Source organism: Nesoenas mayeri, assembly GCF_963082525.1.
Source record: "Nesoenas mayeri genome assembly, chromosome: 2".
Taxonomy (NCBI): domain Eukaryota; kingdom Metazoa; phylum Chordata; class Aves; order Columbiformes; family Columbidae; genus Nesoenas; species Nesoenas mayeri.
The window spans coordinates 39739549-39754425 of record NC_137543.1 but is presented as its reverse complement, the minus strand read 5'-3'; the positions used below and the strand labels follow the sequence as shown (position 1 = coordinate 39754425).

The 14877-nt window shown below is 40.5% G+C and overlaps 1 protein-coding gene across 2 annotated transcripts in view; it reads left to right on the top strand.

Moving 5' to 3' along the window:
- The window catches only part of CHD7 (chromodomain helicase DNA binding protein 7), a gene marked incomplete at its 5' end in the record, with an annotated part of 89334 nt that extends 79178 nt beyond the window's left edge, over positions 1 to 10156 (top strand). The window contains 11 exons of one of the 2 annotated variants that reach the window (XM_080340634.1): positions 74 to 128; positions 820 to 1048; positions 1216 to 1424; positions 1564 to 2241; positions 2650 to 2810; positions 4447 to 4674; positions 4908 to 5351; positions 5942 to 6163; positions 6573 to 6713; positions 7232 to 7336; positions 8118 to 10156. In XM_080340634.1, the coding sequence (XP_080196760.1) occupies positions 74 to 128; positions 820 to 1048; positions 1216 to 1424; positions 1564 to 2241; positions 2650 to 2810; positions 4447 to 4674; positions 4908 to 5351; positions 5942 to 6163; positions 6573 to 6713; positions 7232 to 7336; positions 8118 to 9071 (3426 nt within the window). In that variant the 3' untranslated portion in view covers positions 9072 to 10156. The remainder of the gene's footprint in view (positions 1 to 73; positions 129 to 819; positions 1049 to 1215; positions 1425 to 1563; positions 2242 to 2649; positions 2811 to 4446; positions 4675 to 4907; positions 5352 to 5941; positions 6164 to 6572; positions 6714 to 7231; positions 7337 to 8117) is intronic. The other variant, XM_080340635.1, reaches the window with a different exon arrangement.
- Between the last annotated feature and the right edge of the window lie 4721 nt (positions 10157 to 14877).

The following is a 14877-nucleotide window of genomic DNA, read 5'->3' as shown; positions in this document are numbered from 1 at the left end:
ATATATTTTTCTCCTGAAATGATAACATATGGTCAATACTGAAAACTAAAATAACTTCTCTCTTCTCCCCAAGGAATTTGCAAACTCACCTCCAGAGGACAAAGAGGAATCCATAGAAATACACCCAAGTAAGGCTATAGCAAAGAAATTGAAAAGGCAAAAATGTTTATATTACCCTGTGAGGGGATATGTTGTGTTTTGGGAAAACGTGGTAAACTTTTTACTGCCAATTGTCTTCATGCTTCACATCTTTCAAAACAATTATTTATTGTGTTTGAATAATCCACATTATGGCTTTCTGGGTTTCTAATCACATAGCCGAAATTGTGATGATAAAGACTGGATGTTGCATAATGCAGCCGTTGATGTTTTTGCTGAGATAATCTTGGAAGTTATAGATACGTTGTTTTCTCAGCGTGCAGAAAAATTGCCAAGTTTAAGTGAGAATAAAGTGGGAAATCATAAGCATATGTGTTTCCTCAGAGGCAGAATGATCTTCTTAGTAATATATTTAAAGATGCATTGCATTAATTTAAATACTTAGAGTATTCATAATGTTTGCATTCATAACATGGAATAATAATGCTTGATTATTATCTCTAAACACTTCACAAGCATTTCTGAGTTCTTAGAGTGGGATGGTTTCATTCTATTTTTTATTTCCTAGCAATGTAGTTACCCTGTTTCTAATCTGTTATGCATCAGTATTAATGAGGCATATGTCCTTATCAGATAAAACATGAATCCAGTTCTAGCCATAAAAACTTCGAAACTTTTAGTGGTGGTTTTGGAATGCACAAGTACTTCTCTATTCTCTAGACAAGCACAGTGAGAGCAACACCGAGTTAGGCCAACTCTACTGGCCCAACACTTCAACCCTGACTACCCGTCTGCGCCGCCTCATTACTGCCTATCAGCGCAGCTATAAAAGGCAACAAATGAGGCAAGAGGCACTAATGAAGACTGACCGCAGGAGACGTCGGCCTCGGGAAGAAGTGAGGGCACTAGAAGCAGAAAGGGAAGCTATAATAACCGAAAAACGACAAAAGTGAGTTTCTCAGTGATATCTTTCTTTAAATTTCATTTGAGCTTATGTGTCACCAGTACTGCCCTTCTGTTTTAAAAGAATAAACGAAGGGGGCTTGGGGGCATCCAAACTATGTTTGTACTCTCATTCATTCAGTGGCCTCACTTGTTTTACTTCTTCTTGACTAGATGGACAAGAAGAGAAGAAGCCGATTTTTATCGTGTGGTGTCTACTTTTGGAGTTATTTTTGATCCTGTAAAACATCAATTTGACTGGAATCAATTCAGAGCATTTGCCAGGCTTGATAAAAAGTCCGACGAAAGCTTGGAAAAGTATTTTAATGGCTTTGTGAATATGTGTAGACGAGTGTGCCGAATGCCAGTCAAACCGGATGATGGTGAGTTTGAACTGACTGTAGGAGTCAACATGACTGTTATGAGACAGCGGGACTGTTGAAACTTCATGCCCAGGTGTAATGATTCAAAATAGGCGTACTTTTAATTAATATTAAACAGGACAAATTGTTGTCATTGCAGAGCCGCCTGATCTTTCCACGATGATCGAACCCATCACAGAAGAGCGTGCTTCTAGAACTTTATATCGCATAGAACTGTTGCGGAAAATCCGTGAGCAGGTTCTGCATCACCCGCAGTTGGGGGAGAGGCTAAAGCTTTGCCAGCCAAGCTTGGACCTGCCAGAGTGGTGGGAGTGTGGTAAACATGACAAGGACTTGCTGATTGGTGCTGCTAAACATGGGGTCAGTAGGACAGATTATCACATTCTGAATGATCCTGAACTCTCTTTTCTTGAGGCTCACAAAAACTTTGCTCAAAACAGAGGGGCAGGTAATGCAAATACTGTCTCTTCTGTAAACCCTCTGGGTGCTGGCTGCAGTCAAACACCACCTGTTGTACCATCCACACCAGTACAAGAAGAAAAGACAACAGAACAAGCGGAGTCTAAAGTTGAAGGATCTGAAAATCCAGCAGCCAAAGAAAAGTCTGATATCAAAGAGGAGACAGATATTGCAGATAAGGACACTAAACCAGACTGTGATGCTGAGGCTGAGCCTGGCTCTGTTAAATGTGAATTGAAAGACATAGAAATGAGTACAGATGTAGACCCAAAATCTGTTTCTGAGAAAGGCTCAGAAGAAGACGAAGAGGAGAAACTGGATGATGATGATAAATCAGAAGAATCCTCGCAACCTGAAGGTAATGTGTTGGTCGGACCAGTTCCGTGTGCTTAGCATGAGCTCCACAGCTGTTTTAACTTGTGCCAGCTAGTGAGTGGCACACAGCCATTGTGGAGCTCAGGATGGGTGGGCTACATGTAGCAGCTCCTTTGCCCTGACGTGTATCAGGTGGCTTGATAAGCTTTCACAAAAACCATCCAGCATCAGCAGGGTATTCCCCCACAAGGGATGGTCTCTAAAATAGCTTACTGAGCCAGTAAGCACAGTCTCTGTGTCAAATTCAGAAGGCTCTGCTGTAGTAATTGCTGAACAAAGACTTGAGTTAAAAATGTTGCATAGAGCCTGGTTGCCTTAACCTATGTGGATGGGTTGATATTGGGTGGTTGGGAGCTTTTGTAGTTAATGCCTGGTTATGGTTGTTATTCAGCAGGAGCAGTTTCTCAGGGTAAGAATTTTGATGAAGAAAGCAATGCTTCTATGAGTACCGCGAGGGATGAAACACGCGATGGATTCTACATGGAAGATGGAGATCCCTCAGTGGTTCAGCTGCTTCATGAGAGAACATTTGCCTTCTCTTTCTGGCCTAAGGTTGGTTAGGGGTAGAATGGCATGTCTTGGTCAGTACAGATAAAATATGGGAAATGTGTTTGCAAAATAACAGCGAGCTTTGGATGATTCTGCACTTATAGTGGGCAAGGGACTCTTTTCTGTGAATGATTTGTGGAATAACATTTTATTCTTTAGTTTCATACAAATTAACAGAGGAGATGAAAGGAATTGCTTTACTGTAAATAGTGTTATTTAGTAAAACAACAAACTACTGACAGACATGAGTTCTTACTAGGCTCCATAACTGTATGTCAGCAGAGTCACACCTCTGTTCATGGAGGCAAACTTAGATTTTTGAATTCTGGTTTTCATCTGCAGAGCCATCTGCAGTGGTAAGAGCAGAGATTTTGTAAGATCACCTTTTTACTTTGGGTTGAGGAGATTGTAGAGAAGAGTATTGGTGACCTACATGATCTAAGCCATTATGTAATGTTGACAGATGTAATTGTATTAAGGTGTCCTGCAAACATAAGCAGCAGTTTTAGATATAGGATAAAGCTGTATCTTATTTTGATAACAATGCGGAAAGTTATCTAATATAAAATGTTTTTAAAAGTATGAAACCATAACCTCGTAATAAATCCATACATAATTTAGTACTCTCCTTTGTAGAAAGGCTAGAAACAGAAATAAAGTAGTAATAGTCTTAAGCTTACTAATCACCATAACAGGGCCATCTGGTTTGGGATGGGGAGGCAGGGAAGGGGGATCTTGCTCTTAATAGGCTTATTCCTGGGGAAAGCAAGCAGTCTGTTGCAGCTGCTGAGATTTGCTAGTGGCTTTTGCACTGTTCTGCTGTTCAGGAAGCTAACTGATGCTCATATTCCCTAACCAGCAGTATTTACCGTGGTTCTGAAGTTTCTACTACTTCAGGCAAGCTAGTATAGAATGTGCTTGAATACTGAAGTGGAAGAAATCAGATGATACTCATCATCTTTGCTTTCAGTATGTGCTTTGGAAATGTGGACTAAAATCTTATTCCAATCATAGCGTAAAACAAAAAATCCCTCATCTGTACAGGTTCAGCATAAGTAGACTAATAAACATAATTAGAGATTTTTAGCGTACACGCTTCAGTGAAATTTGAAGTGATAATGGGCGTGGAATGAAAATTGACATTCATTAGATGTCCCTAGGTTGGTGCCCAATTCATAATGTTGAACTTTATTAATAGTGACGCTAATGAGGATCCACTTCCTAGGACAGAATTGCAGATCCAGCCTCTTGGATCTCAGGAACTGCAGCTTTAAGATACTGATGGCATATGTTTTGATTTTCCCTTCCTAACTGTTGATTTTGCTAACTACTGAAGTTTTGCAGTGTAAAGCAATATTGAGTTTCTGTTAAATTTGTCACTTAGTACATTTTTGTATAGAAAACTTGGTCTGTCTTCCTCCTTCCCCTCAATATAAATGCAGCTTTTAAATTCTAGTGATGTTTTATTCTATTGTGTATTAGCTTGTCATAAGGTGATCAGTTTATCCTGACCTGCAAGAATAGTTCTTCGTGAATGGATTTCTGAAGCTTTGGAAGCTGGACTGCATAATTATACTCATTTGAGTTTAAAAGGCGACCTTCACACTGACGGTTCACTATGTATTTTTCCTTTATGCAGGACCGAGTAATGATCAACCGATTAGACAACATCTGTGAAGCAGTGCTGAAAGGGAAGTGGCCAGTAAATAGGCGCCAGATGTTTGATTTCCAGGGGCTCATACCTGGGTATACTCCGACAGCTGTGGACAGCCCTCTACAGAAAAGGAGCTTTGCAGAGCTCTCCATGGTTGGTCAAGCCAGTGTCAGTGGCAGTGAAGATATCACTGCTTCTCCTCAGTTATCAAAGGCAAGGCTGCATCTTTCTTTTCCTTCTATCAAACGTTTTATCATTGGGTACTTATTTTGTATAACAGAAAAAAATAAGAAATAGCATTTCTTTAAAATAGGAGAAATAGAGAAATTTTTCCTCGTAATAAAATGAAGGCTTTGTTTTCGGAGTTATATGTTTGGACTTTTATTTTAAACACAGCACAGCAAACAGAGCTTTGCTAATGTTTGGAAATGCTCGTTTTTCATTAGGAAGATGCACTCAATTTATCGGTTCCACGTCAGAGGAGGAGGAGACGAAGAAAGATTGAAATTGAGGCTGAGAGAGCTGCCAAGAGAAGAAATCTTATGGAAATGGTTGCCCAGTTACGTGAGTCTCAGGTGGTCTCAGAAAATGGACAAGAAAAGGTTGTAGATTTATCAAAGGCCTCACGAGAGGCAACAAGTTCTACCTCAAATTTTTCATCTGTTACTTCAAAGTTTATCTTGCCTAATGTCTCCACACCCGTGTCGGATGCCTTTAAAACTCAAATGGAGCTGCTGCAAGCAGGTCTTTCACGCACACCCACAAGGCATCTACTAAATGGCTCTTTAATAGATGGAGAACCGCCAATGAAGAGGAGGAGAGGAAGGAGGAAAAATGTAGAAGGGCTTGATCTGTTGTTTATGAGCAACAAACGGACATCATTGACTGTAGTAAGACAGCAACCTTTTTGTCTCATGTTTGTTTTTCTGTGTCTAGTACTTTCTGAATGTGAGTTTAAAGTGGTGTTACACTCTCCCTAATAGTAATGCACACTTTTTACCCATCCAGCTTTTTCTTTATGTTTATAGCTGTGATGTCTTTTTTAGCCAAACAAAATGTTGTTCATATTGTTCATATCAAGTTTTCACTCCAGCAAATTGTGGCTGAATTTTAAGTAGCTTGTCCTTTTAAAAAGACGAAAAGACTTTTTCTTTACAAAACATAATGCATTTATAACATACATATTGAGGCTTAACTACATCTTTCTTACTCTGTAGAAGAGGGAAAGTCTTGGGCCATTAACTGGAAAGGCCCAAAAAGTGCTCTGTCTTTAGCTGTATGTCCTTTAATGGTCAAGGATGCTAAATTTACGTAATTCCCTAACGTAACAGTATTGCTTTACATAGAAGGAATATTTAAACCCCATTAACTCTTGCATATGCAAAATCTCCGTAACTATTTAGCTTCAGTTCCTAAAATTATTTCTCTGAGGGAGCTGTTCCCTTGAAGTAAGAATTAATACCGATGTTAATGTTTTCAGGAGGATGCAGAAGTGACCAAAGCTTTTGAAGAAGATATGGAAGCCCTACCGGCAAGGAACATTCCATCTCCTGGTCAACTGGACCCAGACACTCGCATCCCTGTAATCAATCTAGAGGATGGGACCAGGCTGGTGGGAGAGGATGCTCCTAAAAACAAGGATTTAGTTGAATGGCTTAAATTGCATCCTACTTACACTGTAGATATGCCGAGTTATGTACCAGTAAGTATGTGATTCTAAAAGTGTCATTGTATTATACTAATACTTACATTAGTTTTACAGACATCAAAATTATTTTCTTCACATAGGGCTTAGTCATTAGATTTTGTAACTATTGGTTTTCAGTAGATGTGTTATCTTGAGACACATTTACTTTAGTATCGATGGCACCAGAGTGTATGGGTTGCTTTTCCCTTCTTAATATTTGTATATAGCCATGTGTTAAAACAGTACTGACATCAGGTTCTGTGGAATTCCTTCATCGGATAAAATAAACACATTTTTCTGAGATAATCTGAGGGCAAAGTAATTGGCCCCTTCTTAAAATTCTTGTGAGAAGGGGTTCCATGATTGGTGATTTTTGTCAAGAAAATGAAAAACTAAAAAATACATTTCTCTTTTTTTTTTCCAGAAGAGTGCAGATGTGCTGTTTTCCCCATTTCAGAAGCCGAAACAAAAACGACACAGATGTCGAAACCCTAATAAACTGGATATAAACACCTTGACGGGAGAAGAAAGGGTACCTGTTGTAAATAAGCGAAATGGAAAGAAGGTAAAAATGAAGTTAGTTCAGTGGAAGTCTTCAATAATGTCTTTGCCCATGAAAAGCACGTTTTCTGTTCCAGGCTTTGTTTTGAAAAGCTCGATAATTTGGCACTGTCAGTTGTTCTTACTGGAGTGTACCACCAAGTTCCTTTAGTTCCTTCTTTACTCTTCTGATATGTTCATATTAACCACTTGAATAAATAATTCTTACTTTTTGAAACTATTTGGCACATTTTTCTCCTTATAATGAAATACGAATAAATACGAATACGAATTACAGCCTTATAATGAAATACAAATTTCATTACAAGCCCTACCTAAGCTGCAGCATTTTACTGTATTTTTTAAAACATGATCTTCTCAGTTCTAGTATCATTAGATGGTTTCAATGTAGTTTTCCACGGTCTGAACTGGAAGTGTTTACTGCCATCCTTCAGAGATGGAAGTGCACAGATAGAAAATGTCCCTACAAATAGTTGTTTGGTTGGTTGGTTTTTAAATTATTGACCTTGTCTTTTGCATTAGATGGGTGGAGCTATGGCCCCTCCAATGAAGGACTTGCCAAGATGGCTGGAAGAAAATCCTGAATTTGCTGTTGCTCCAGATTGGACTGACATTGTTAAACAGTCCGTAAGTGAAACTCTCATTCTATGCTTTGCTGTAGATTATAGCACGGAAAGTAGAAGGCTGTGTAAGTTGATTATTAAGTCTTTATCTCAGAGCTGGTTTTGAGCTGAGGAAATTGTAGTGTCTGGATGGGAGTTACCCAGTGTGGGGGGTGGTGATAGGAGGCTGCTGCAGAATGGGATTGAAGTACACTCGAAAAATCAGCTACAGTAACGCAGCCTTCAGCATTTGTTTTGCCTTCTTTTCTTCTTGTAAGCAAAAATCCTTTATAAACACAGGTATTCATACATTAGGAACTATTAAGAAAATATTTGTCGTATGACAAATAGAATTCATCATCTTGGTAATAGGTAGCATCAAAGGATTGGGTTTTCTGCCTTTTATTTTGCAGCATTTGTTTGAAAATAAAGGTTATGATTCTGCAAATACTCATTTTAATAAAATATCACTATACTGAAGTTCAGTATGAAGTACAAAGGTGTATATATAGCCATAACTGCAGTATCTCAGGGTGGGTTTTTTTAAATGAAGCTACGGATTTTCAGAATGTGGTGTTTTACTGTTGTGTTTAAAGAGTCTATGACTTTACTTTCTTCAGTTTTTCTTACATGTTTGCTGCCATTCACTGCAGTAGCTAGCTAGCCACAATTTGCCAGGGCTGAAAAACAAACTGTTTTTGGAGTATGCTGAAATCCCCTCCATTTCTTCCATTGTCATCAGTTCACTGCTGAAAGCTCAAAAGCTAATCGATAATAAAGCTTGGTTTTTTGCATCCTCTTTTCAGGGTTTTGTTCCAGAGTCCATGTTTGACCGTCTTCTCACTGGACCTGTTGTGAGGGAGGAAGGAGCAAGTAGAAGAGGAAGAAGGCCAAAAAGTGAAATTGCCAAAGCAGCTGCAGCAGCTGCTGCTGTAGCATCAACTTCGGGAATCAACCCACTACTAATGAACAGTCTGTTTGCTGGAATGGACCTCACAAGCCTCCAGAACCTACAGAACCTGCAGTCTCTCCAGCTCGCAGGCCTCATGGGCTTCCCGCCAGGGCTCGCAACAGCTGCTGCAGCTGGGGGGGATGCTAAAAATCCGGCTGCCATGTTGCCTCTGATGTTGCCAGGGATGGCAGGATTGCCCAATATGTTTGGACTAAGCGGACTGTTGAATAACCCAATAACGGCTACTACTGGAAATGCCACTACTGCTTCCGGTCAAGGAGAGACTGAGGATGGCGCTTCAAAAACTGAAGAGAAGAAAAATGAGAATGAAGAGGAGAACAAAGACTCTGAGAAAAGCACAGACACTGTTTCTGCTACTGACTCTGCAAATGGATCTGTCAGTGCTGCTACTGCGGCGACTACCGCCACTGCCACCACTACCACCAACACCAACACTGGATTGCCCACAAACCCTCTGGCCTTCAATCCTTTCCTGCTGTCTACCATGGCTCCTGGCCTCTTCTATCCATCTATGTTTCTACCTCCAGGACTGGGAGGATTGACTCTGCCCGGTTTCCCAGCACTAGCAGGACTTCAGAACGCAGTGGGCGCCACTGAAGAGAAGGCTACTGACAAAACTGAGGGAGCTGCCTTTAAAGATGAAGAAAATCTGGAAGGCAGCGATGCAGAGGAGAGCCTTGATAAAACTGCAGATTCCTCCGTTTTAGAAGATGAAATAGCACAGGGTGAAGAATTAGACTCACTTGATGGGGGGGAAGAAATAGAAAACAATGAAAATGATGAATAACCAGTACCAGTTACAGTTAAAGTGTTTTAAACTTTTGACAAGTGGTAGTCCTACTGTTTACACTCACAGTTAATGTCCATACTTAGTTTTTATAAGCTGTTCTGTAACATAGTGTAGCAAAAAAAAAAAAGTTCAAGTCATGTTATACAGATGTGTCAAAAGGTATCTTGGTCATTAAGTATTGTGCAGTGCATTATTTATTATCCCTAGGAGAGATGAAATTTGAGAGGTGATCATGTCTTTTTAAGGAAATTGACATAATGCTCTGCTTTTTTTTTCTTTTGGTACCATTGGTATTATGAATTAAGCAGCAATTTGTAATCAAGTGGCACTAATAGAAGGAAGTGCTGCTTAAAGGAAGGATGAAGTTATATATTTAATTTTATTTTTTTTTTTTTGCTGTGAAGGTCAAGATGAAATTTACCATACATATCGTACTCGCGCTTCATTTTGACTGTATGGGAGTTCACCCGCTCACATGCGCGCACACACCCACACACACACTCTCTCTCTGACAATCTTCATGATAGTGTGAATGTCTCTGTCTTGAGACGCAGCAATAATAAGGCAGCTGTTGAATGTGAAGAGTACCTTTTGGAAATTAACCCGCGGAGAAGGTTCTTACAGGATAAAGCTACAGTTTAATCGTCTCGTGATCTTGTAATGCACTGGTATAAACAAAAAGAAAAAAATCAGGTACCTTTTTTAAATTAAAGGACTTTGTTACTTTAGCCACAAAGCTAAACAGCATTACCTCAACTCTAAACTAGCCTTGAAGTTTACAGACATGACTTTGTAAATGTATTGTTTTTCTTTGTTGTGATGTCTTTTTATTTTTTTTTTCTTTGGAAACTGCTATCATGTAAGATAAGATGTAAATTGCTGCCAACTGTAGTAATGATGCTTTTAATAAAAGTGACCCATGATATGCAGAGATGTAATTATAGAATGTAGTGTTTAGGGACATCACAATCGGTGTTCACTTTCTCTATTTGCATTGTGGCTCTTTTATAGCATTTTTCTGCTATATTCTTTATAGATTAGTGGCTGTAAATGCCGAACTGATTGTCTTCGAGAGACTAGGCAGGAGGAGAAACCTTGAATTACCTTCATATTTTCCACTCTAAGTAACTCTACAGAAATACACACTAAAACCCCTACATTACTCCTTCAAAGGGGCATGAGAGACTGAGAATACTTTAAAATGTGTTCAGCATGTGATAATGTGGTACACTAAAGAACAAAAGGGCAAAAGAAAAATGAGGCTTTAATAGGCACAATATCTAGGTCATTTATCCTTGGTTAATGGGTAGAAAAACACAATGCTGTAGTGACAGCAAGGGATACAAAGGCTCTGTGGTATCCTGTAGGCCAGAGCTTGTGATGCCAGAAACCGCTGTGTCAAACAACCTACATGAAACTAAAACTGACCCACTTTTCATAAAAAACAGTGTCTCTTCTGAAGAGCTACCGATTTGTACCCTTTTGTGACCTTTTGATATTGGAGATAATGTACCGCTGGAGAACTTCTGTTTTCACAGTGTTGTCACCTTGACACACACATACACAACCATCTTGAGAGTGAGGATAAAAGGTTAGATTTTCAGTGGAGTACATGAAAAATTAGCTTTTTGAGTAGCCAGCTGTGGGTGGACCCCCATCTTAGGACATAATATTACCTGTACTTTTGGAATGCTGGAGCATGCAAACCTTGCTCTTGAGTCCGCTGCAAATTGTCATGAGAGCTCGAATGGACAAGTGTCGCAAGGCCAAAATTTGGTCCTGAGGGGGACATGTGAAAAGGGATGCACTTTGCCTGCAAAGAACGTTTCATGAACGATGAAAGTAGATGAGAAATGAAGGCTTAGGAAGCAAATTTTGTGTGAATGAATCACAGGCACGCACTGTTGAATAGATGTCGGGATGTCTTGTACTGCCACTTAAATAGATCCTATGGAGTTAATGAAGGTCAGGAAGGATTTTCCCCACCATGTACATCACTGAGCAGTTGATGAGGTGTGTTTTTCCTGCCTCTTTCTAAAACATCACACGTACACCATGACAAAAGTGAGAGGCTGACAGCCAAGGTACGCTAACTTAAGCAGGGGTGTTACATACTCCGTTGAATTAATTTGAGCTGTTATTTAAGCCATTTAAATGCCTCGTGTCTTAGGGTTTTTTTTTTCTTCTGCTTTAGAATTTGCACTGTAAAAGTTGGTGGGTGCTTCCCATTGTGTGTATTCCACATACTGGTGGAATAGCCTTTTCTTTTTAAATTCAGTTTTATAATTCCCAGCAAAGATTTACACAGACTAATGATATCCCTTGGGAGGGCCCTTTTTAATTGGCAAGACTAGAAATTATATTGTTAAATGCCACACTAACCCCTTTTCTTCTCCTGACCACTTTCCTCTGTTGAAATGAGAGGGAAATTCCAGTAACCAGTATTTTTGCCATGGGAGCCACCAAGTCATGGCATAGGGTGTCCAAGTGACAATAAAGTGAATCTTACCCCTATTACAAGTGTTCCCCCATGATGGTGTAACTGATCTGCCTTTCGTAATCAAAGGAAACACAAAACTGGAGAACTGTGGCAGTGGAATGAATGCCACGGTGATGGGGGAGCCTCTGTGCTGTGACTGGGCTTCCCAAACAGCCTTGCATCCTAGAAACCAAATGGACTGCTTATGTGTTGGAAAGAAGGTGACATACGATTTTTGGAAGGGATATGGGCCCCTGGTATGAAAAATGAAGTGGGGGGATTGCCATCTAATGTCCAAGAAATGTATTACATGAAAATATGAAGGTTTTTCTTTTATTTGAGACAGACTTTTAACATATTAATTATTGCAAAGATGGAGTTTTAAAGTGTGTCTAAATGAATAAAAGCTTATGTGACTAAGATGCTTAGATCAGATACTATTCTGCACTTGATTCACATCTGGAGCAGCCTTTTGCCACCAACCAGTTTTTGCTGGACCTCCTAATGGTGGCAGAAACGTTAATGAGGTTGTCGAGGAACAGAAGTGACTTTATTTGTTGCTTTCCAGAAGCATCCGTGTCACAAAGTGCAGCAATGCTCTGCATATGAACACAGCCCTCTCTGTGTGCGTGGTGCGCAGTCCTGCCAAGGGAAACAACAAAACAACAACAAATCTCGGGCTACTCAAGACATACCTCTTTTTTTTTAAAGAACTGGACTGTAGAGAACCAGTCATGAGTGTTGAAAACTCTCACTGATGAAATAGCAGACAAACCACTAAACTCATCCCAAGCATCTTCTGTCAACTTCGGTCTCTTATTTCATAGCTATGTCAAATGCCGAAGTGCACTGCTTATTGCAAAAACGCACGCTGTTTCTGTTGAGGACCTTTGCTATTTAGTGCAGCAAAGTAACCACTTTTTCATTTTAGAGAGGCATAAGATTTGGGTCAGGGGAGTGATAACTGTTTGTGTTCCTTATATTAAGATTCCCATTGAATTTTGTGTCACATATAAAATTGCTTGGGATGTTTAGGGCTCCTGTTGCTCTGCACCACGCGTTTTGGCTACCTCTGCGTCCTTGGTGTCAGGGCTGGGGGTCTGGTAATGTCAGGACATTTGGGGGCTCTCGGTCCTGCTGCTTCCAGACTCATCCCTGGGGGCCTGAAAGATGCCGCCCCATGGACGTTTTCTGTCTCTTCTCAATGGGACAGAGCGCTGGTGGCTGGCTTTGCTGCAGTGCTGTGTTAATAACGTGTTGTAACCCTCCTTGGCTTCAAGTGATGATGCCTTGGAGAGACCTGAAGTTGGCTTCTTACATTGAGAGATGGTGTTTCAGGAATCCATTCTAATCACTAGCTTGAGTCAGCTGTTGTGAGGAAAATACGTGAACGAAATGAAATTTGAAGGACTGACAACTGATGTGATCAAGGTTTGAGAGGAATTTCGGAAGCGATGAAAAACCTTCTGAACACGAGGTGAACATCCCAGCTCGGTCCGCATGCAGTTTTAGGTGATAGATTTGATGCAAAATAGCAACCACTGAATGGTTTTGTTTTTCCAGCTCTTATAGATTGCTATCAGCACTGGTAAAGCCATCAGAACTTAATAATGTGAGCTATTTGTGTTGCAGTAGCTCAATGCTGGTAGTTTCCAATCTGTTACTTGTACTCCCTCAGTCTTTCCTTAAAAAAATTTAAATATCAGTGATAGCTGCAAGTCAGAGACTTCATTAAATCCTGGTAATCGTAGTCTACATTAAAAACAAAAACCCAACCCATCCATTTAGAAAGTTCACTGGGAGTATGTAGATGGAAGATTACACTTCTCACTGTAGACACTTTTTTTCTTTCAGTTCCATCTTTCTGTACATGAGCTGTATAAACCTATGGGGCAATATAGAAATGTTGAACCACGGATTCATCAATCTTTCGTGCAGTTGCACCCACAAACCCGATGGCCGGCAAACCATACGCTTTAAAACGCCCGCGAACACGGTAGCAGAGCTCGGCTCTGCTACCAGAGCTTCTGCAGCTCTCCGTGGACCACGCTTTGACCTTTCAGGTTTTGGGAAGTCCCGGGAACCTGTGGGCTCTGCAGGCCCAGGAGTTGGGAGCAGCAGCCGCCTGGTCTGTGCCATCGCTCTCCTCCCACGGGGCTTCCGCTATTGTTGGGCCGGGGGAAGGATTTGCATATCTGTGAGCACAGAGCTAATGTCGCTCCCTCCGCTCAGAGGCCCTGCAAGGAAACTCCGTGAGCCTACCCTTTCTTTATTTTTTTTTGTTGTTTTTTTTCTAAGGGCTAGTAGAAAATAAGAGACGGCCATTGTATTTCACTGCAGCGGCATTGTTCTGCACCAGACAAAGATGGCATATTTCTCCGATCCATAGTTTCTGTTCCTTCAGCCATGGCTGGCTACTGATGAGCAGCTGTGCAGGCTCTGAATAGCCTAAGGCATTTCCTAAAACCATTAAAAATATGAATTTTCCCCAAACATGTGCCAAACCCCTCCCAAAAATATGTGGCAGGAGGAGGGAGGCAAAGTCTTTGCTCTTTGTCCAGAATATGTTTTCCTAAAATCAAACTTGCAAGCCATACCTGCTTCCAGAGAAGTTCTCTCAAATATATAAGTTGATTCCTGAATGACTTATACTAGAAGAATATTTTTAAACAATAATATTTTTGTAGTGTTTTCTTTAAGGATTTTTGTGAAAAGGTTAAAGCAAAAGGTTTAAACTAAGCTATATAATTTTCCTTTATGAGCTGGACAGGTGCTCATAATAAATAGTTGAAGAAAATGTTAAAAATCAGTCCTGTTCCTCAACTGCCATGCATCTGACATTTCTGAAATATCATTTTGGGCTGTCACTGTACGGACATGCTTTTTCTTCCCAGTCGTCTTCAAGTTCTTCTCAACCAGACTGGCCATCTTCTGCTGTCTCAGTCTGCAGCAGGCTTGCCATCTGCTATATGGCTAATCAATTCACAAAGGTGCTGCTGGGCAGTGCAGATTCCCTGTCCTCTGCCAATATTTTCTGGAAGTTGTCAAACATAGCTGAATTTGTTCTCGGCTGTCACAATCATCGCATTGATTCCAGCTTGTAGCACTCTAGTGACCAGTGGGGTACGCGCTTTGTTTTGTAAGCAGTGTTTGCTCTTTTGTGCCCATCTGATTAGGCTGGAGCTATCGCTGGAGTCCGGGGGGGCACATAAAAGGTGCCCTTTGACTGATCTAAGTTGCCCACTCGCAAGTTTGGAGGATGAGCCTGTGGGTGCGTTGGCAGACCAGGACTCCAGATTCCATTTCTAATTCTGTCTGCTTCCC